This window comes from Marmota monax, unplaced genomic scaffold (genome assembly GCF_021218885.2).
Source record: "Marmota monax isolate L192 unplaced genomic scaffold, Marmota_monax_Labrador192_F-V1.1 WCK01_AAM20220418_F8-fsc00179, whole genome shotgun sequence".
Classification (NCBI taxonomy): domain Eukaryota; kingdom Metazoa; phylum Chordata; class Mammalia; order Rodentia; family Sciuridae; genus Marmota; species Marmota monax.
This window is the reverse complement of record NW_026695200.1, coordinates 430,821-453,314: the sequence shown is the minus strand read 5'-3', so window position 1 is coordinate 453,314 and position 22,494 is coordinate 430,821. Positions and strand designations below refer to the sequence as shown.

The following is a 22,494-nucleotide window of genomic DNA, read 5'->3' as shown; positions in this document are numbered from 1 at the left end:
TGAAGTATGAGGGATCAAACCCAGAGACTCTCAGATGCTAGATAAGTGCTCTACTACTGACTATACTTCCATCCCTCAAATTTGGTTTTTAAGTTCTTCTTAAATATAGTGGTAATTAGTGTGTTGTCAAGATGAAAAAAAAATGAAGCCAGTTAGAAGGGAAGCTGAAACAGTCAGAAGACAGACAGTCGCGAGGTGTACACTTACTGCCAAGCCCCCAGGCCTGCCTGCCAACCTTCTGCAAACATGAGAGCCAGGTTCAACACCTTCATGATGGCTTCTTTCACAAAGCTGACCTGGAGATCAAAATCAGGGACAGAACACAGGCTCTGTAACTGTGCTTGGACACTGACACCAACACTTTCACCTAATTTAATTAAATCACAGAAAAAGCTTATCAATGCAGTGACTGCCTTCTATGTATAAGGAGGGCACCAGACTTCAAGCCAGGTTCACTTGGAATGGATCATTTGTTGCACACGATTTAGGAGGTACTGGCAGCACAGTGGAACCAAGAAGGCAAGCTACCACCCTGGGATGGCCATTCAGATCAATGGTTGTGATACTATTCAATTTCATATATTCACATTAAGCCGAATACACAATTGCTCCACAATTGTGACCTAATTTTCTAAATAAATCCAGGTGTAAGGCACAGGGAATGCTGACTACGGTAATACAGTTCTCATGTTGTTCTTAGAAATATAACTTCCAGGGGTAGGTAATGTAACCTCATTTGACCCTGTCCTTCCTAGGAAAAGATTGTGCAGGATAGTAACTTAATAATCACAAAATTGCAAAGCAGATAGAAATTCCCACTTGCCCAGCTTTCCTCCTGCCTCACTGGCCACATGGGTGGTAACATCTCTCATACCTTTTCTCTCAGTAGACATCGATCATGGATGGTTGACAAATATCTATAGTGAATTTTAATCAACTGATCTAAATCCTTGGCTTCCTCAACTTGATGCTGAAACTCCAGCCCTGTGCTATGAAGAATCTTAGAAGAGAAAATAAAAAGCTTAATCAGCATATCTCATCTTTGAAGGCTGTGTGCTGTACACAAAACTTTCTACCAGCCTCTTCTATTTTTCACAAATTCTTCCTTCATAATCACACCCTCCTTTAAAGGATGACTGGATGTGTTGATGTTCTGATCCTGACAGCAGCCTTTAGAACAGACACTTGCACTCAGCACTGAACTTCAGACTAACAGGCTTCCTGTTGCGAAGGAGCAAATTCATCAAATCAACAAGCAAATGCATTAAAAAAAAAAAAAAAAACTATCAGGAAAATTGTAATAAATATAAGCATCGTTTTTGTAATTGAAAACTTAAATTCCTATTTAACACTTTTAATAATTAAGGGCCTAACTTAACGCCAGCCTGGTGACAGGATGGGGAGGCACAGAGCACCCAGTTGGTCTTTCATGCTCAAAGCACAGGCTTCAAAGGGTCCCTTCATTTAATAAGAAAGGTTCAGCATTTATGTACCAGAATAGTTATAAACAAAGGGATGGTTTTTTTTTTTTTTTTGAAGCAAACTTCAAATGCCAAGGAAGTTTTGGCCTCTAATAATAACTGCTACAGTTCAAATATTGGAACTTCTCTTTCAGAACTTCCTCTGGAACCAGTTTTAAGATGTGTAAGAAAAGTAGTTTCATTTACTTTTTAGTGAGTTACTTCTTGTTTCTGAGAAAAAAGTATTTAAGCTGGTGGCACTTTCCCTGCCCTGAGGATTTGGACCGATACTAAATATTGAATCAATTTTCCAGGGACAGCAATCATCACTGATGAAATTTAGTGTACAATGTAGCATGTTCTGAAGGAATTCAGAAAGAGGAGCTCCAAGTGTGCCTGTGCTAAAGGGCCGGAAACAAGAGGGGTTGTAGTCTCTGGACACAAGTGCTAGTAAATTAAAAAACATCATTTCCTCCCGCTGATATCTTATTCTGTGATTAAATTTTGTATATGTCCCATTTTCATAAGTTACAAGTATTTGGGGACTACTTTGTATTGCCAAAATTTTATAGGTTGTGCTCTATAAAGAAATAAATACATAAAGTGACAGAAATGAGGCAGATGGCAGATACCAACCCTGGTCATGATGTAGTTGTGTAAACTGTTCACAAAGTGCATGAGCTTCACTCTTAAGAGGAACATGCGATGGATCTGCTGTCCTACTGGTGCCTTTTGTGATCCAAACTGAGCAACTGCGTCTTGCTCACTCAACAGGCCTTCTTTAAGTTGTGATTTTTCAGTAGTATTTGCAAGTTCTGTAAAAGATTGAACGAGCACAATAGGTGAAAAGCACATTGGCTCAAACCCCACCACACTCTTACATAGAGAGAATTCTGGGGTACGAGGCATAGGCATTGCTGGAGCACCATGACAGGGACACACTAGGACCCAACTTCAGTGCCTTTAGAAGACGAAATGTCAAGAGTTCCCTGTATCATTTGTTACCACTGTCACATGAAACATGTAAAAGTCCCATTAACTTGTCATTTGGCACTTTTGCATACTCTAAAAAGAATATTTATTTGGGCTAAATTCCTACTTTGTTATTGAATTTCAGATAAACCCCATGTACAACTTCTTGATATTTCTTTTCTTTTTTACCCTCCCTCCCTCCCTGTTTTTCTTCAGTACTGGGTTTTGAACCCATGAACACTTAACCACTGAGCTACATTCCCAGTCCATTTTATTTATTTGAGATAGGATCTCCCTAAGTTGCTGAGTATCTTGCTAAGTTACTCAGGCTGGTCTCAAACTTTGAATTCTCCTACCTCCCAAGTTGCTTTAATTACAGGTACATGCCAGTGCACCCAACTTGATATTTCATTCAGCTATTTTAGGCCCATTAAACTGATGCTATAAATACACATTAGGTTGGCGTCTGTTTACACATTTTAAAAAATCATCAAAAAATACCAATCTTTTTCTTCAGGACTAAAATTGAATTGCAGTTTATCTGTTATAAACAAATCTTGGGGCTAGGGATAGAGCTCAATTGGTAGAGTGCTTGCCTTACATGCACAACACCCTGGGTTCAATTCCCAGCACCACACATAAACAAACAAATAAATAAATAATCTTACCACCAAATAGTAAAACATCCAGACTATATTTTGCCCATTTTATTTGCAATAGGAGAAGGAACACCTGATTATAAATTTTTTGACATTCCAAACTTATAACAATGTCTACAGGCCATGGGACCTATGAAAACAAATACAGAATGAGAAAAGAAAGGAATCTATGTTTACATTTTTAGTTTTAATAGGAAACAATGTTTGTAAAGGGAATACCCACACTCACCTTGTAACTCAGGGTCAGACCATCTAAAGTATGAACAGGTAGTTTCTTCTTAGCTGTGTCAACATTTTCAAAAGATATAGATAGTCTAAACAAAAAATTTCAGGTTTAGTTTGTGACAATATTATGTTCACATAAAAAATGATCTTTTCAAAAACAATTAGCATTTCAGCATTTATTTATGTAACGTTTAACAGAGATTTGCATTTCATAAAATTCAATTATGCTAACAAATTCATTCTCTAGCATGTATTCGAGAACAGAATTTAGTTTTAGAAATAAGGAAGAGGAGTAAAGATTTTAAACAAAGGGCTAGTTATAAAAGAGATACTTAACAATGATAATAAATTAATTAGAAAAAAAAGACAAAGTTGGAGAATAGGCTCGGAGCTTAATTCTGGTAAAAGTCAGGCACAGGCTAAGAAAATATACTCCTCTGCTCAGGGGTGGGGGAGAGAACAGAAGAGCAGCCTCCTCAGTGAGCTAGGCATGCATCGAGTGCAGAGGTTTCCAGAGCCAGAGTGAAAGAATGCCATCTGCTTCTGTAGCAAGGTGCCGCACACTGCTTCATCCATGTGTTCCTGAGAAGGGTCTAAATAGAATTCCCACAAGAAAGCAAGCCAGTAACACAGAATTTGGGAATGTTCTGGCGCCAGGCAATACTCTGGCCCATGTCTTTATTTCATGTGATTCTCTCAGAACAGTCCTGATAGCCCATTTCTCCTTCCTCCAGGGACTCCCTGCCCAATGCAGACTGGCAGTCACTTTCATGGTACAGGGGAGACAGCGCTTCACCAAGCAAGCATATCACTGCCAGGCCACAGATGGAAGAGAGGGAAATAGCACTTGGGGAAGCCAGAAATACTTCCAAATCCCTGAAATGTGAACTATGGTAGGAGAAAGCATATGATGTGCATGTATGTATATAAGATATGAAGTTTAGAAAATAGAACCAGACAAAAAAGGCTCTAATCCTTGAGAGATGAAGCTTGGCCCACCTGTTTGGGAAACTTAGAAGGGGCCTGAGCATGAGTGTAGAAGTCCCTTGTGAGGGTGAAGAGCTTTGTGTTAGAAGGGAGTGAGGCCAAGAATCAGAAGAGCTCTAAGCCATCCCTGAGAGGCGTGTGCCACTGTGCCCAACTATGATATTCTTATATGTAAAATAATTAGTAAAACTCATGGGGCTAATGCCTAATACATGTAAAAACTCATATGGCCCATGATTTACTTTACACTACTTAACATAAAAGGTGCCTCACATATTTTACCGTGAACTATCTTCAGGATAACGCTGTCCTACTGCTTCTTGGAGTTGGACATTAAGAAAAGAAACATTCTGCCAGGTTTCCTTTTCTCTTATTTTATCAAAAATTGATGTGTAGAAGTCATACATGGTATCTCCACCCTCCATTAAGAAAAAGTTTCTCATGGCCTGCAAGTACTCAACCAATCTGAATGGAGAGAAGATAGGGACAGAAAGATCTTTTAAGTTTATAAGGCAGGATTCTAGATCAATTCCAGATTTGGTACACCACCACCTTTATGAAATAGATTTACAGTCTACATTTATTAAAATTAGAAATATTAAAGACTTTTTTCAATAATAAAATAGTATAATAACTAGAAAGAAATACCTTTCTATAACATTATAGAAAATTAGGCAAAGTCACAAATATGAAACGAAATGAACAAAAACCAATCCAAATGCTATCATCCATTGTGAATTTCTTTATTTTGGTACTGGGATTGAACCCAAGGGCCCTTTACCACTGAGCTACATATATATCTAGCTCTTTTTTTTTTTTCCTTTTTTTAATTTTTAAATTTTGAGAAAGAGTCTCACTAAATTGCTAAGACTGGCCTTGAACTTGCAATCCTCCTGCCTCAGCTTCCCAAGTCACTGGGATTAACAACGTGTGCCACCATGTCTCCATGGTGAATTTCTGCTGTTAATACATGGGAGTATTTTACTCCAGTCTTTTCTCCAATGATTTTTAAAACATCTAATTTTTATCATATGTATCCTGCCTTTTAAGCTATAAGGACAGTTTATGTTATTTAAAACTCTATATTGACATAATTTTTATGAACTTTATGAAGCTTACACATGTTCTTTACACGTGTACACTAGTCCTTTATACACGTCCTTTACAGTTTACACTAGTCCTTTACCATAGTTAAAAGAACTAGTCATCTATTACCAAGTAGTTTCATGTTTTTCATCCTAATAGCCAATTTTGTGATGAGCATTTTTGTATAAGTTCTTTGGGACAGATTCTCAGAAGTAAATAATTAAATTTCACAACTCAGATAAGAATATATTGATGGCTAACTGATCCCAACTGGATGTGTGCTTACTACATGTCCATTTCCTACTCTAATGAAAACTAACTTGAAAACAGATTTTTAAATAATTTTATATGAGGCCCTGGGCTGGATTCCTAGCACTGAGCATCCCTCAGAAAAACCAAACCAAAACAACCCAACTGTTCTTAAAAGAACAATAAACTACTAACTATTTCCAAAACCAACTTACTCCTGATTACCTGTAATCTTTTTTTAAGGTTTGCATGAGATTTCCACAACAAGCTAGGTACTGCTTATCAATATGAGGATAGAGGCAAGATCTCAATGTTAATTCAAAAGTCTGGCAAGTTACAGATTCTGATGATCTATCCACACATATGTCACCACCAGCAAACTTCTCGTGAAAGTCACTCTGCTCCAAATACAACCTTGAAAATAAAAATGTGAGGCTTCAATTTTCATGCGCTATTGTCAACAGAATTCTCTTAAAACCTAGAGTCCTACTTTTACCTTTTGTCTTAAGATTAGCGATTTTTACAGGAAGAAAACCCTTTCTCCCCAAAACATCCTTTCAGAGTTGCTGCCACCTTTAAGGTCAGGTTCTGGGGTTGGTCCTTCCATTAGGGCTGCATGCAGCAAATACTGGTCATCAGACAGTGTGACACCATGTGGACATTAATGGCTTATTCCATTGAGCTAAGTGCCTAAAAGCATCATAAGCCCAAGACACATTTTATGCACAGGAAGACCCTGACTCAGTGTGTGTCCAATGTCTCCCCAGACTTCAGGAGCATATCTGGGTAAGCCATAGCACTTTTGGGGGCCTAAGGGTATAGAGACACCAGCAAGGCCAAATCTGTAAACTTTTGCACACAATGAGAAGGACCAATTATATATCTTACATAGGTAAAGGCATATTTTCTTGCATTCTGTTCATTAGGAAGGAGAGGCTACAAGGGTTTTTGTTTTTAATTCTGGAAAGCCCTACCTGGCAGAAATAAACAGTTACTAAATATTGTACAGATGTTGCCATTTCAACCACTGAAAATCTTGCAGGTGTGTATCACCTTGCAAAGTTAATGGCCAGCAGTGGGTCATGAATGTCATCCAGTTCAAGATGCCTTTCAGCTATGGACTGCATCTTAATTAGGTTCTCTTTGGTTGCCTGTTGATCAGTAAGGACCTGTGGAGTGGAATCTTCTCCACGTCGAAGACGTGACTGTACAGATTCCAGAAAGAGGGTGTATAAGCTTTTTCTGTCTGCGTCTGAAATATGAAGAAATATGTAAGGTAAATCATGTTCTCATAAATACTATCAACAAATATGGAAGACTTTCATCTTAATAAAGCTTGGTATTTTCCTTTGGTTTATGAAGGACTATCCCTATTTCTTTTACCCTTGTAGTACAGCAAAACTAAACATATTATATCCTGTTAAACAACTGAAAAGCTCATGGTTAAATATCACACATACAAGCTGATTTTATTCTGAACAAAGTTAATATCTGAAGCAGGATGCTTGAAAGGTAAGTTACTACCATACTGTATAATGCTACAATAAGACTTGTAGGAATCAAATTTCACTGGAAAAAACCCTACCAACACTGGCCCTGGATAGCTCTTAATAGCTTACTGTTCAATTAAAAAAGAAATACTGTGCAATGTAAAAATATTATTTAAAGTAGATATGATAAACTGAAATAATATAATAATACGGAGGTGATTTATAAGCTAAATACATCTGGTCACATCTGACTTTTAAGCCTTTTTAGTCAGCTGATAAATATTTAAGTAAATTACTTAAATTGTATTAAAAAAACACAAAAATCATATAAAGATTTTCTCAAACTCTATAATCAGGTCTGAACTGCTCACTGGAAAATTCCTCTCTGCCAGAGGCCATGGTGCACAAGAGTTAAACACTGCACCGAACCAAGAAATGTGAGAAAATTATATTTTTAAAGAACCAGGTCTAAGGAATTGAGAGTGAGGAATTTATTATTACTGTCTTTCTAAACAAAATGCTAAAAGTTCCCAATGAGGACAATCAGTTTTTCAATCAAGAGTACCATGATTATTCATTCAATCATGGTGTAAATTCCATTAAAATAAAAAGCTCCAGTGATTTTCAAACTACGAAATAGTAGGACTCTCAGGGTGACAGGAGTGACTGGGGAGCAATGGACCGGATGCTGAGGAGGACGGTGAGGTAGAGATGGGCTACCTCTGGCTGCCACCTGGCTCGCAGTGCTCTCCGCACACCTCAGGTTCTTCAACAGCTGCATTGACTTGCCGGCCATTATGATTTGCTTGAGGACAGGCTTGAGGAAGGACACCATGGTGTGCTGCCTGCTGGAGGGACCCTGGTCACTGCCAGAACTTGCGCTAGCATTGTCATTCATTTTTTCTTCATTCTCTGTCTTTTCCGATACACTATATAATGTGTAAGTTGCATACCAGAAGTCTCTGTGATTTACTGGAACATTTTTGTTCCTAAGGAGATTCAAACAAATTTTAAACTGTAACTCACTCATTGCCTTAGAAGAAAAATCAGAATCCAATTTTCACAAAAATTCTCCTATGAGCTGATGAAACAGGACTTAGCACAGATATAAAATTAGATGTAAGATTTATATCTATGCTAAGATATATAAAGATATATGTATCTAATATACATAAGATATATATCTTTATATATCTTACCATAGATATAAATCTTACTAAGATTCAGCTGAAGCAAGGCTGGTTCCTCCAAAGAGAACATTGTGCAAACTGTTACCTTTCTAGGCTCCAGGACTTAAAGGTGCCTTTCCTGGGGTGTTCAATGGATAGCTATCAATAGAAATCACAATCTAACCAGGCTGCATAACTGAAAACTATTCAGAGTACAGCTGTCACCTGCAGTTTATAAAATTTTGCCAGAAAAAATAAGTTTATGGAAGGGGAATCATTATAAATGGATTAATATTTTCTTTACTTGTTATATTAACAAGCTAAAGGATAAGAATTTAGTTGCTTATTCTGAGAAATAAATATATTAGAGGTATATCCTATAATTTTAAAAAAAATTTTTTTAGATGTTCATGAACCTTTATTTTATTCATTTATTTATTTGTGGTTCTGAGAATTGAACCCAGTGCCTCACACATGCTAAGCAAGTGCTCTACCACTGAGCCACCAACCAGCCCCTCATATCATTTATCTTACTGATAATTTATAATGAGAATAGTTAGAACCATTTCATATCATCTAACTTCATTTTATGGGATGCAGTGTACATTTTAAAATTATTCTAAAATCAATTGCTATGAAAAGCTGTGAGTGACATATAACTAGACAAAATTTTTTTTAATTGGCTGGTATTTTACATCTTCTATAGATCAAATAGAACATAACTATGCTATGATGGCAACACAGCTCTGTCATTCAAACTGCACTCTCAGTACCATGTGAAGCTTGGAGCATTCAGTTTTGACATGGAAACAAACAAGTGAAGCCAACACCTAACATCCCCCGTGCTGCTGGCTGGCTGCACCTCTGTATGATGAACTCCCTGGCGCCGTCCCACAGGTGCCCATGCACAATCCACTCATCCACAGTCTGCAGGTATGGCCGCACTGTTTCCACCCAGAGAGAGAATAGGAGGGAGACCTACGGAGCAGAATGTGCACAGTCAGTGCTCTCAGCTCTTGCTACTAGGGTGAGATGAGGCCTAAACATTTCCAAAATGCCTTTAAAAAAGTGTCTGGACTTCTCTACTTTTTAAAAAATATTTTATTTGTTGATGGACCTTTGTTTATATGTGGTGCTGAGAATCGAACCCAGTGCCTCACACATGCTAGGCAAATGCTCTACCACTGAGCCGCAACCCCAGCCCTTAACTGTTTTTAAATGTACTTAAGTGATTTCCAGAACTAGTTCATGATGTAACACTGAAACTCTGCACCCATTAAACAAGTCCCCATTCTCCCTCCCCAGCCCCCAGTAGTCACCATTCTACTATCTCTATCAATGTTACTACTTTAGATGCCTCCTATCATAAAGGTGTGTTTTTTATGTAAAAAAGAGTTAATACAAGTATCTACAAGAGGCTTTGTCCTTGCCTCATTCTTCTGGAGATCCTGGCAACTAGAGCTAAAAAGGTAGTTTCCTACAGTCTTGAATTTGGAAGCTAACTTTAAAACTCTAAGCAACTGTCTGACACATCATGATATAAACATCACTTAATAAATAACTGCAACAATTATATACCACTCCTTCACCATGCACTGTACACCAAGTAGAGGTTCCACTTACAGTTTGCTCAGAGGCTTCTCCAACATTGTCATATTCAAGAATGGCCTTGTACAGGGTATTGAGCAGGTGAGATGCCCGGACAACATTCCGAGTGTCAGGGGGAACTTCTGCTACTCCAGTACTAAACACTTTGTGCAAAACCTTGAGCTGAGCCAATCGAGGTGAGAGCTTGTCCACTACTATTGCAAGAGTTATGGTGGTATCTGCAAGCATCAATAAAGTCAAATTCAACAGCAAGGAAAAACATCTGGGTCCAAAATATGAAATAATTGCTAACAATGCTAAGCCACTTCTTTGGCTTATGAAAAGGCATGGCCAAACAGGTTTTAATTTCACATCACAAGAAGTCAATTTCCCTCAGGAAAAAATAACCCCTGAAGTCAAGGAGAAAGACAAATCAGCAGAAAAATAATATATCATGAAATCTACAGCTCACAGAAAGGGAAAAAACAGTGATTCTTAAACAAATGGAAAGAGACTCAACCTCACTTATAATGAAAGAATGTGGATTAAAACTATATACGGATAAAACAAGAATAGACTCCTTTATGTGGTCTACCATTTTAATGAGGGGGCAGGGGAGGCTGTGACTATAAAGGAATGGCACAGCTTGAGCAAATTCCCATGTGGTAGGCCCAATTCCTTGTCCTGGATATGGAAGTGGGTGTATGGATTTAAGAGATAAAATGGCAAGATCACAAAGATACTATGCCCCACTACCCCAAGTATGTAATGCTGGTGACCCCATACAGACTGGGTACTGTGTTATACCATATAACTTTCCCAATTTTGATCCTACACTGTAATTATATAAAGTTTCACCACTGGGGGAAGAAGGGTGATGGGCACATGAGAACTCTGTATACCACTCTTTTCAGTAGTTGAAAATAGAAGGAATTAAAAGAAAGAAAAACCAAAAAACTACACCGATGACTATTTAATCCTTGTCATATTGGTGAAGACCAAAAAGTGTGATAACACACTGTTGTTGAGAGATTGAGGAAAGAGGTAGTTTATATATGTTACTAGCAAGAGCAGAAATGTACTTATCTATACCTCACTGGAGAGCAAGGTGAAAAAAATCCAGTAAAATCGCACATGCCATCAGATACTCTTTGATTCAGCAATTAAATTTTTAAGACTCTACCCCACAGATAATATGCTCTGTGAGTCTGATTACTAAAATGTGTAACCAGTTATCATGCAGCTGGGAAGGTAAGAGCAAAAGAGTAGAAAAAATCTAAATGTCCATCAAGGGGGGCTAAGACTATGAGATAGCCATACAATGATATACCAATTTATAAAAAGGAATTAGGAGGTTCTCACATACTTTTATGGTATAATCCTCAAAATTTAAGTCAGAAAACAACTTGAAGAGAGTAGTGTACTGACTACGAGGTATTTGTTTATGTCTGCACTACTTGCGCATGTTTCAACTGCTCTGGAAGGGTACATGAGAAGGCTGAGGATCTGGTATCTCTGTGGAAGGGAATTGATTGGCTGGGGAACTGAACAGGCAAAACAATTTCACTTTAAATCCTTCTACACTTTTTGAATTTTTAGGAATATGAAAGGCTTAAAACTATAAATTCAAAAATAACTTAAAAATTGAATGCATGAGAATTACTTATTTGCCACGTAACTTTCAAACCTTATACTATTAAATAACTTAAATGGCATTTCAAATAAGAGTTATGTATCTCATGAATTAAAGGATATTTAAATACCATTATTGATGATGGACTTCTCAATTTCTGTAAGTTCCTTTTTGAAGCTAATAAAATATTTGTACAGGGCCCACATGAAAGCCTGGTAGGTTCTAAAGGGAGCTTCAGATGACTTTTTAGGAATGGAACCACTTCCAGGTAATGGGCTTTCGGAGCTGTGTCCCATGACTTCATCAATGAATTCCTGGAGTCGAAATACAACCTGGCCATATGCTGCAATTTGTTCCAGCACAGATCGTAAACAGCTCTATCATAGAAACAAACCCCAATTATATAAAGTCAGACTTCCATAAACATTCAAATTCATTGCCCCCTAATTGTAAAATATTGTTTTTGTGACTGCTTTAAACACCATGTTTAGCAGAAAACAAAGCAGTACAATGATGAACATCTAGTTTTATATTTAAGAGAAACAATGAGCATAAATTTCTATGCAATACAGAATTGTGGCTTATACTTTTTAGCCACCATCCCTTTGCCTCAGACTCCTGAGCTGCTAGAATTCCAGGCATGTGCCACTGTGCCTGTACTTATACTTTTTAAAAATACATATAAACTATAAGTAAAACAACTGCAGTTTGTCGCATTCCCAATACAGAATAAAAGGGGAAAAAATAAACACAATGCAAATCGAAATAAAATGTCAGAAACAATATTAAAGAATGGCCTATGTACTGTAAAGATACACAACTTAATTTTGCTTTATGAATCTTAAATATATTTAACAGTTAATTCCAACACTGTGAAATGTTCTGAAGTTATACTGCCACCGTGTATATAAATCCCATTATTTAGCTTAATTTTTTAAAATATTTTTTTTAGTTGTAGATGGACAATACCTTTGTTTATATATTTTTATGTGGTACTGAGGGTCAAACTCAGTGCCTCACATGTATGAGGCAAGTTCTCTACTGTTGAGCTACAACACCAGCTTCTAGCTGAATTCTTAAATTAAAATAAATACAAATAACTTACGTGTGTCAAATGAGTTACTATAATATTGTTTCTCACAGTTACCTTCCCATCTATCAACTGAAATATAAAGAGTTTTTTTACCCCTGAAAGTAACCTGAAATGAAATAAAAGACATATGTTAAGTCTAGAAAAATATCTATTATAGAAATTTTTAATTAAAGATTCAGAACTAGGGGACAAAAAAGGTCAGATGATAAGAAAATGAAAAACATCAATCTTTGATTACCTTAAGACTCAAAATATCTCAACATCATCTTAGGGAGAAGTCTGAAACAGTGTTATCAAAGCACCTTTCCCACATATTTGATGACCCAGAGACCATCCCAGGCCTGAAACTGTCAGTCTCACACTTTTCGGCAGGAGCACCAAGATTGGGCACTCAGCCATAACAGCACTACAAGCCTTGTTAGATTCCCGGCCACGGGATTTGGTACAGGCAATTCTCATCAATGCACTGCCCAGTAAAAGGAGTCAACAACAAACTTTGCTTTGAGCTCAGATAGTTAAAAAAAAAAAATGATGTCCTAATTCAATAAAATCATATACTAAACTACTTAAAATGGAAAAGAAGCAAATGTCAACATCTCCAATTTCCAGAGTCAAATCCAAAGTCTGAACTTCATCTCTAACGGCCAGTTTCTAGTTTGCATGTGGAAAACTTATGAGCACTTTCCTTTACAAAAAAAGTTTTGCTTCTCACTAATAAATTAAGAAATTATTACCAAATAGTTAAGAAATCTTACCATAGAGTTTCCCGAATAACCTGTGTCTCAGTAACAGAAACTCTATCATCTGGAACATACAATGGATCACTACTGTACAAGTGTTGATCCCTAGTAGAGAGCAAATATAAATGTCAACTGTTAAGTTTCTAACTTGGTAAAGTTACTTACCTCAATGAACACAAGCAAGTTTGTGCTACCTCAGCTAGTAATCAATCAGCAAATAAAATGATAAATGCCCTCCATATTCATTTTACACACTGAAATACTCTCAGAGAAGCATTTTCAGGGTGTTTCCAACTATTATGTTTATTGCTGATTTAGGCAAATGTTTACGACTATGCAATGTGTCTTCTGTAAAAAAGTAAATGTACTTTTGTTTTAAATCGTTATTTAAAAATTGTTCAATTAGAATTGTCTTAAAACAACAACTAACAAGCTTAGATTTCAGGTAAGTAGTTGATTTAAATCACAAATCAAAGCCAAATGTCTAAACATCAAATTTTATTCTTTCATTACATTAAATGAAAAGTTTAACTTCTTACCATACAGCAGCTAAATTGGAGTGTAAATGCAAACTATGTGGAATTCGTGAGGGTCTGGCTGTCCAGTACTGATGGACCACATGCTGTTCTAACCAGCTTCGGCCATCTGGCTCATCTGTTGGAAAGAAATGTAATAAGTATAGGTTATAAAAGTTAACATAATAATACTTGGTCGTGATATTTGGACTTACAACTCCATTACAGAACACACCTGAAAATGGCTCTTTACCATGACATATTTAAAACCACATACACAGAACATATAATATTTAATTAAATCCCATTGGCTAGAAAGTAAAAAACATTTGCTCAATTTTAAAATGACTCCATGAATAAAATGATAAATGATAAAATCAAATAGTCCAATAACCATTAAAGAAATTGAAATGGTAACAGAAAACTTTTCCAAACATCCCCAAAGCCTTAAGACTTGTACTAAATTCCAAAGAATCTCTATTTTACACAAGTTGTTCCAGAAAAGAGAATAAGGGAAAGTTATGAGGCTAATATAAGTATGATGGTAAACCAGGTAAAAATATGATAAATAATTCATGAAAGACAAAAGATAGAAGCACTAAGCAACTCAGTGAGACCCTGTCTCTAAATAAAATGCAAAAAAGGGCTGGGGATGTGGCTCACTGGAGTGTCTCTGAGTTCAATCCCCAGTACGGGGGGAAAAAAAAAACATTGAAAAATACCTAAAAAACCTAATAAGGTATTAAAAAAAAAACCCAATCAAAGAAGTTTAGCTTAGGAATTCAAAGATGATTCAATATCCGACAATTTATTAACATAGTAATAGGGTAAAAAAGAAAAATTATAAAATTGCCTCAGGAAAAGAACAGCATATGATAAAATTCAATATTTATTTGTGATTAAAGACTTATTTAAAAAAAGAAATATAAGATAAATTGCTGTAATCTGATAAAGGCCACATACTCAAGCTGATACCAGAAAACCATCACCATCATGAAGGAGTTTCATGTTAACAGATGACTGACTAAAAGATACCTGCAATGTCTAAAACCTGGGAATTAATATCAATATCTGCCAAGATCTCTGGTGGCTGGGGAGAGCATAAAGGATACGATGTCCAAAAGAAAAGCAAGTAAATGATATCAAAGGGCAAGCAATTCATAGAAGGGCAAGTCCCAGACACCAAAAAATAACAAGAGCTGTCCCTAAATCACTAGTAGTCAGACTCATGCAGATGAAAACAATTCCCAAGTCCCAAGTATGGATCTTATCAAGTATTGATAAGATTATAAGAGAAGAAACTTGTATCCCAGCCAAATTCTCACAAAGGTCAAGGACAGGCAGAGAACTTGGGATTGCAGAGGAACTCAGGGCCTATCATCAAGGGAACAAGTGACAGAAATACGGTAGCTGCAGACTGGAATACTACGCAGCAGGCAGAAACAAACATGGACAGGTTTTAAAACAAAGTTGAATAAAAAGATCAACAGAAGAAAATTTACACATAATCTAATACCTGTTATGTAATTTTTAAAAAATATATTACTTTTTAGTTGTAGTTGGACACAATACCTTTATTTTATTTACTTATTTTTTATGTGGTGCTGAGGATCGAACCCAGGGGCTCACACATGTTAGGCGAGCAGCTAGGCAAGCACTCCACCCCAGCAGCCCTAGTTATGTAATTTAAATGTATTACACACACACACACACACACACACACACTAGTACATGTGTTTCACAAGAACTCATTAATAAGAAGACAGATAGCAAATACATTAGAATAGTATCTATAACTGGGTTGGCAGAGAAAGGGAAATAAGAGAATCAGAAACAAAACAAAACAAAACAGAAGAAAAGGAAATAAAGTAAAAAGCCCTAAAATAGACTAGAGATGATAATGTGATGATAATGTGCTCTGAACTAAGTGACTCTCTTCTCTGGAGGTCCAACTCAAAAGTCAAAAGTCAAAAAAAAAAAGGAGGTGTAAGCAGAAAATCAAGAGACCTGGAGTCAGCTTTAAATACTCTGTGCCTATCTGGCAAGATCCAAGTGCAGAGGACAGGGTCTGGCTGTTGGTATCGGACTCACAGTTTGCAGCTATGGGAAAACCATTCTTTGTTTCCTCATCTCCAAAAAGAAACAAAGAAATAGATGATCTAATCTCTAAAGTTGCTTCTGGCTCTTTCTAGACTCTATCAGTTCAGAGTTCCTCACAAAAAGACTGAAAAAGTTGGCATTTAAAAAGTAAATAGTACAGCTCTACTTATTTAAACACTAATATCAGCAAATTCAAAAATAAATAAATAAATAGGAACATTTAGAACTAATAAAGTTATCAGAACTGTTTAAAAAAATGCAGGGCTGGGGCTATAGCTCAGTGGTAGAGCGCTTGCCTTGCACATGTGAGGCACTGCATTCTAAAAAAAGCCTGCATTCTAAATCCCTTTTCAATATTAATTCTATGGTGCTACCAGTATTACTGCTTTTTATTTTTTAAGTGGTGCTGAGGAGCAAAACAAGACATTGCTATAGTGCTACATTTTAGGCACTGTATAAACAAGTCTACTAATGGTTTAAGATTTATTTTTTAAGTAGGGGCAGACCTTACCAATATCCCAGAAAATACCAGCAGCCAATGAATGACATACAATACCTTTCCAACTGACTCGGGGCCCCAGATTTCTATTTTGATCTAGTTCTTCTAATGGGGTCCTGTCCACCTGGATCCCAGAGTCCTCCCTGCTTAAGGGCTGTTGAGCATCCTCTTCTTCACTGTCGTCAGACCAATTCTGATTTAAAAAGGAAATACACATTTCAAAGAGAGTACAACAGTTAGAGCTATTTACTTTAAAAATTAAGAGGATTTCACAAGAAAAACAAAAATTGGAAGGATGTCACAAGAAAAAAACTGAGCAACACGGACAGAAAAGCAAAAAACCAAATGAAACTTTTCCCTAAATTTTGTAAGTGCTGCGGATTAAGTGGCACACACCTATAAACCCAGCAGCTTAGGAGGCTGAGGCAGGAGAATTGCGAGTTCAAGGCGAGACTCAGCACCTTAGCGAGGTCCTAAGCAACTCAGTGAGACCCAGTGTCTAAATAAAATATAAAAAAAGGCTGAAGACATGGCTCAGTGCCTGGGTTCAATCCCTGATACAAAACAAACAAACAAACAAACAAACCAAAAAAAAAAACTTTAAGTGCCTATTTTAAGAACAGAATGATTTTGGATGGCAAAAAATCCAAGATCACTGCTGTTCAAGGGATAGTTGAGTTTACCCCACTCAGCTTCCCAGTACAGAATCTTAACTAGTCTTCCATAATAAACTTCTACCCAGTGCAGAGTGTTCCTGTTTCAGCTAGGATGCTTCAGGGCAGAACGATCCACCAAAATCATCTATATCACCTAGGCATGTATTTACATTTTCAATAGCAAAACCAATGCCACTTACTGGTGTGTCCACATTTGGACCAAGGTCAATTTCTTCACCTTCCATCAAGTATTTTCCCCAGTCAAAATCATCTTTCTTTTCTGAAATACAACAGAAGAATCTCTTCAGCTTTATCATAAATATCTGGGAAAAAACCATAAAACTGCAGGAAAAAAGTCTAAACAAACCTCAAAATAAAACACACTCAGGAAACAAAACTTCAAAACTTTGAAACAAACTAATGCTCTAATACATTTTACATTTTAATTAACTCATTCTCAAAAGTGAATTTCTCTTTATGGAACAAAGGTAGTTTAACGTACAAAGTCAGAACTTGTATTTTAAGTGAAAATTTGCAATGGCATCCAAAGCAACAGAAATAGTTTCAGATTTTTACGACTTTTAATAAAATCTCAATGTCTAAGTAATTAAGCAATAAAATCAGTTTCTCTTTTATTTCTTATGTTAAACTATCTGGTAACATACCCACTTCTTTCTCTCTTGGTGTTTCCACATAATTGCTGTTTGAAGGAGAATCAGACAGACACAGAAGGAGTGACAGTATGGAATAATGTGCATCTGTCTTTAAAACAAAAAATGCAGAACATGAATCAATGAGGTTGGTAAGTGCTTTCTAAACTAGATTGAGTAATGAAAGATAACCCCATGATAGCTATGTCCCCAATTTTTTTCTGGTCTTAGAAAACAAGTTATACCTAAATAAATCCTAACCTCTATACATCTTTCATAACTCAAATGATTACACATAAGGAACTTCAAAGCCATCTAAGGTTCTATATAGCTAACAAGTATAAAACACCTGAATTGATGATAGTCTTTACTCCTAGAACAACCGTAGTGTCTTTAGAGTGTGGTCAAAAATGGATTTTACTCTTGTGGCAATATGCATCATGAAGCTTAAAACATATCCAGTAGTTTTAACATATATGTGATATATTTTATTTAACCAGTGTCCTATTAATAACATTCAGATTTTTTCCCAATCTTTTGCTATCCCTAACTTAGGTTGCTTCATAATTATGAGTTTATCTATATCACAAATTCCTAAAAAATGAAACATTTAGCCAAAGAATATTTGCATTTGGAATTTTAAGGAATGCCAAAATAATCCCCATGAAAATTATTCATATTTGCATTTGGTATAAATAGTGCATGTATAATTGCAAAGAATATAAAATTAAAGATTTCCCATGCCAATTATTAATCAGATAAGTGAAAAATATTACCTCAGTGTTGCTTTAGTTTGCATTTGTTTTATAAACTTAAAAGTCATTTCATTTTGCTTTACTGGAAACCAATTTATGCTGTGCCTAAGAATTTTCAAGTCTCAATACTTTTTACTTATAATTTACAATGATTCTCATACATCATTCTATTTACTTTATGAAAAGTACTGTCTTTGTATGCTGGCCTTTTTGTGAAGAGCTAAACATGAAAAAGCAAATTTTTTCTTTGTTCAAGTTTTTATCTGATTGTCAGTCTTTCCTTATTTACAAGACTGATTTCTAGATTGAGCTATTAGCTGTGCAGAAAATAGTGAACTCAGCAGGCCTGAGTTATTGAAGCCTTGTACATTCCCTAAAAGGTCTTATTTCATGAATGGCCCTTGCCTGGTTTCTGTTGACCAAGCTCTTAAAATGTTAGAACTAATTAGAGTGTTGTAAATGTCAGGTATTGAACCATGCTATACCAATTTTCTAGATAGTTCATGCAAATAATGTGATTTATGAGGAACATCTGCTTTCTTTGGGGAATGTGGAACTTCGACAATTTCAGTCACACAGGCATTACATGCTCAGATGAGTCCCCATCCCTCCTGGAAATCCCTAGAATCTGGGCTAGGTAGCCAACACTGGGCACTTGACATGGCATGTAAGGAGAAAATGTGCAATCATCTGAACCAGACTCAGACATGGTATTATCAGATCAGAAATTTAAAATAACTATAATTAATATGCTAAGGACTCTGATGGGAAAAGTGAATTATAAAGAAAGATTTGAATAGTGATCACTAAAGTCTGGGAAAGGTGTGGGGAGATGCAAGGGTAGAAGAAGAAAGGTTGGATATGATCAATGAATGCTGTATGCATGTATGGAAATATCACACTGAATCCCATTAATACGTATGATTAGGTACATGCTAGTTTTCAAAGAAGAACTGATAGGTAATACAAGCAGGGAGATGAAAACTCGGTAAAAGAATCAAAATGAAGAGCTACACATAAAAAACAAGGCAAAAGGGGCTGGGGTTGTGGCTCAGTGGTAGAGCACTTGACTACCATGTGCAAGGGCCTGGGTTTGACCCTCAGCACCACATAAAAATAAATAAATACAATAAAGGTATTATGTGCAACTAAAAAATAAAACTTAAAAAAAAGGCAAGAGAAATGATGAATGCCTTTTATGGGCTCATCAGTAGACTGGCACAAGCAAAGAAAGTGAGCTCAATCATATGTCAACAGAAATTTGCAAAATTTAAAAGTAAAGAGAAAAATGAATGAAGAAAACAGAACAGAATATACAAGAACTGTGGGACACTACAAAAGACATAATATATCTGTAATGGGAACATCAAGAAAAGAAAGATATGGTACAGAACAGAGGACACAGAAACCAATCCACAAAACTACAACTATCTTATATTTGAAAAAGGGGCTAAAAGCATGCAATGGAGGAAGGATAGCATCTTCAACAAATGGTGCTGGGAAAACTGGAAATCCATATGCAACAAAATGAAACTGAATCCCTTTCTCTCGCCATGCACAAAAGTGAATTCAAAATGGATCAAGGAGCTTGATATCAAATCAGAGACACGCCGTCTGATAGAAGAAAAAGTTGGCTACGATCTACATTCGGTGGGGTCAGGCTCCAAATTCCTCAATAGGACACCCATAGCACAAAAGTTAATAACTAGAATCAACAAATGGGACTTACTCAAACTAAAAAGTTTTTTTCTCAGCAAAAGAAACAATAAGAGAGGTAAATAGGGAGCCTACACCCTGGGAATAAATCTTTACTCCTCACACTTCAGATAGAGCCCTAATATCCAGAGTATACAAAGAACTCAAAAAATTAGACAATAAGAGAACAAACAACCCAATCAACAAATGGGCCAAGGACCTGAACAGACACTTCTCAGAGGAGGACATACAGTCAATCAACAAGTACATGAAAAAATGCTCACCATCTCTAGCTGTCAGAGAAATGCAAATCAAAACCACCCTAAGATACTATCTCACTCCAGTAAGATTGGCAGCCATTATGAAGTCAAACAACAACAAGTGCTGGCGAGGATGTGGGGAAAAGGGTACACTTGTACATTGCTGGTGGGACTGCAGATTGGTGCAGCCAATTTGGAAAGCAGTATGGAGATTTCTTGGAAAGCTGGGAATGGAGCCACCATTTGACCCAGCTATTCCCCTTCTCGGTCTATTCCCTAAAGACCTAAAAAGAGCATGATACAGGGACACTGCTACATCGATATTCATAGCAGCACAATTCACAATAGCAAGACTGTGGAACCAACCTAGATGCCCTTCAATAGATGAATGGATAAAAAAAATGTGGCATTTATACACAATGGAGTATTACTCTGCATTAAAAAATGACAAAATCATAGAATTTGCAGGGAAATGGATGGCATTAGAGCAGATTATGCTAAGTGAAGCTAGCCAATCCCTAAAAAACAAATGCCAAATGTCTTCTTTGATATAAGGAGAGTAACTAAGATCAGAGTAGGGACGAAGAGCAGGAGAAGAAGATTAACATTTAACAGGGATGAGAGGTGGGAGGGAAAGGGAGAGAGAAGGGAAATTGCATGGAAATGGAAGGAGACCCTCAGGGTTATACAGTGGAGGGGGTAGAGAGAGAGGAGGGGAGGGGAGGGGAGAGGTGGGGAGGGGGGAGGGTGGAGGATGGGAAAGGCAGCGGAGCACAACAGACACTAGTATGGCAATATGTAAATCAATGGATGTGTAACTGATGTGATTCTGCAATCTGTGTATGGGGTGAAGGTGGGAGTTCATAACCCACTTGAATCAAAGTGTGGAATATGATATGTCAAGAAATTTGTAATGTTTTGAACAACCAACAATAAAAAATTAAAAAAAAAAAAAGAAAAGAAAGATAATAAATATTTGGAGAATGATAGTTTTCCCAAATTAAAGACAAATACCAAACCACAGAAGTTCAGAAAACACCAAGAAAGATAGATACAAAATATCTACAACTAGGCATATAATATACAAATTGTAGAAAGTCTAAGAGAGAAGGTGCTCCTAAGAGGAACAAGAATAGGCATTACATTAGAATTTTCTTCAGAAACCGAAGAAGTAAGAAAGAAGTGGAGTGAAATACTCCAAGTGTTAAAAAAAAAAAAAAATTCCCTAGAACCCAGAATTCTGTATCCAGCAAAATTATCCTTCAATAGTGAAGCAGAAATAAAGACTTTCTTAAATAAAAAATTGAATGTATTTGTGCTAGTAGACATACCTGGCAAGAAATGTTAAAAGAAATCTTTCATAGAGAAGGAAACGATACAGGTTGGAAACTTGAATTTATATAAAGAATTGAAGAGCATTAGAAAAGGAAAAAAAAATGAAGGTAAAATAAAATCTTATATTTTGCATATTCTTAGTTGATCTAACAATAAACAGGTGTAATCCCAGAGGCTTGGGAGGCTGAGATAGGAGAATCACAAGTTCAAAGCCAGCCTCAGCAAAAGTGAGGCTCTAAGCAACTCAGTGAGTCCCTGTCTCTAAATAAAATACAAAATAGGGCTGGGGATGTGGTTCAGTGGTTGAGTGCCCCTGAATTCAATCCCTGGTACAAAACAAAACAAACGAAGAAACATTATTATTATTATCACTTTTGGTACTGGGGGATGAATCTAGGGTACTTTACCACCGAGTTACATCTCTAGTTCTTCATATTTTGAGACAGGATCTTGCTAATTTGTCCAGGCTGGCCTTGAACTTGCAATCCTCCTACCTCAGGCTCCCCAATTCCTGGGATGACCAGGAGTGCATTACTGCATCTCGCAGTTTGTTAGAAATTATAATGGCAAAAATTATTCAAAACAAAAAAATGATTTTTGCTTCTCAGTGAAATGAATGATGGTTATATTATAAGGGATGGGAGGAAGAAACTATGATTATTCTGTACAAGGCACCTAC

At 36.5% G+C, this 22,494-nt stretch overlaps 1 protein-coding gene across 3 annotated transcripts in view; it reads right to left on the bottom strand.

Annotated features, from left to right (window-relative positions):
- Positions 1-22,494, bottom strand: part of Tubgcp5 (tubulin gamma complex component 5) — a 36,160-nt gene that overhangs the window by 4,212 nt on the left and 9,454 nt on the right. For 2 of the 3 annotated variants that reach the window (XM_046428820.2, XM_058574093.1), the window contains exons 4-21: positions 17,786-17,882; positions 17,321-17,400; positions 16,522-16,657; positions 13,890-14,004; positions 13,366-13,455; positions 12,623-12,716; positions 11,648-11,894; positions 9,921-10,123; positions 9,160-9,275; positions 7,849-8,117; positions 6,692-6,890; positions 5,864-6,052; positions 4,586-4,768; positions 3,321-3,405; positions 3,101-3,221; positions 2,097-2,275; positions 875-1,000; positions 208-296 (exon numbers count right to left, since the gene is read on the bottom strand). In XM_046428820.2, the coding sequence (XP_046284776.1) occupies positions 208-296; positions 875-1,000; positions 2,097-2,275; positions 3,101-3,221; positions 3,321-3,405; positions 4,586-4,768; positions 5,864-6,052; positions 6,692-6,890; positions 7,849-8,117; positions 9,160-9,275; positions 9,921-10,123; positions 11,648-11,894; positions 12,623-12,716; positions 13,366-13,455; positions 13,890-14,004; positions 16,522-16,657; positions 17,321-17,400; positions 17,786-17,882 (2,618 nt within the window). The remainder of the gene's footprint in view (positions 1-207; positions 297-874; positions 1,001-2,096; positions 2,276-3,100; positions 3,222-3,320; positions 3,406-4,585; positions 4,769-5,863; positions 6,053-6,691; positions 6,891-7,848; positions 8,118-9,159; positions 9,276-9,920; positions 10,124-11,647; positions 11,895-12,622; positions 12,717-13,365; positions 13,456-13,889; positions 14,005-16,521; positions 16,658-17,320; positions 17,401-17,785; positions 17,883-22,494) is intronic. The other variant, XM_058574094.1, reaches the window with a different exon arrangement.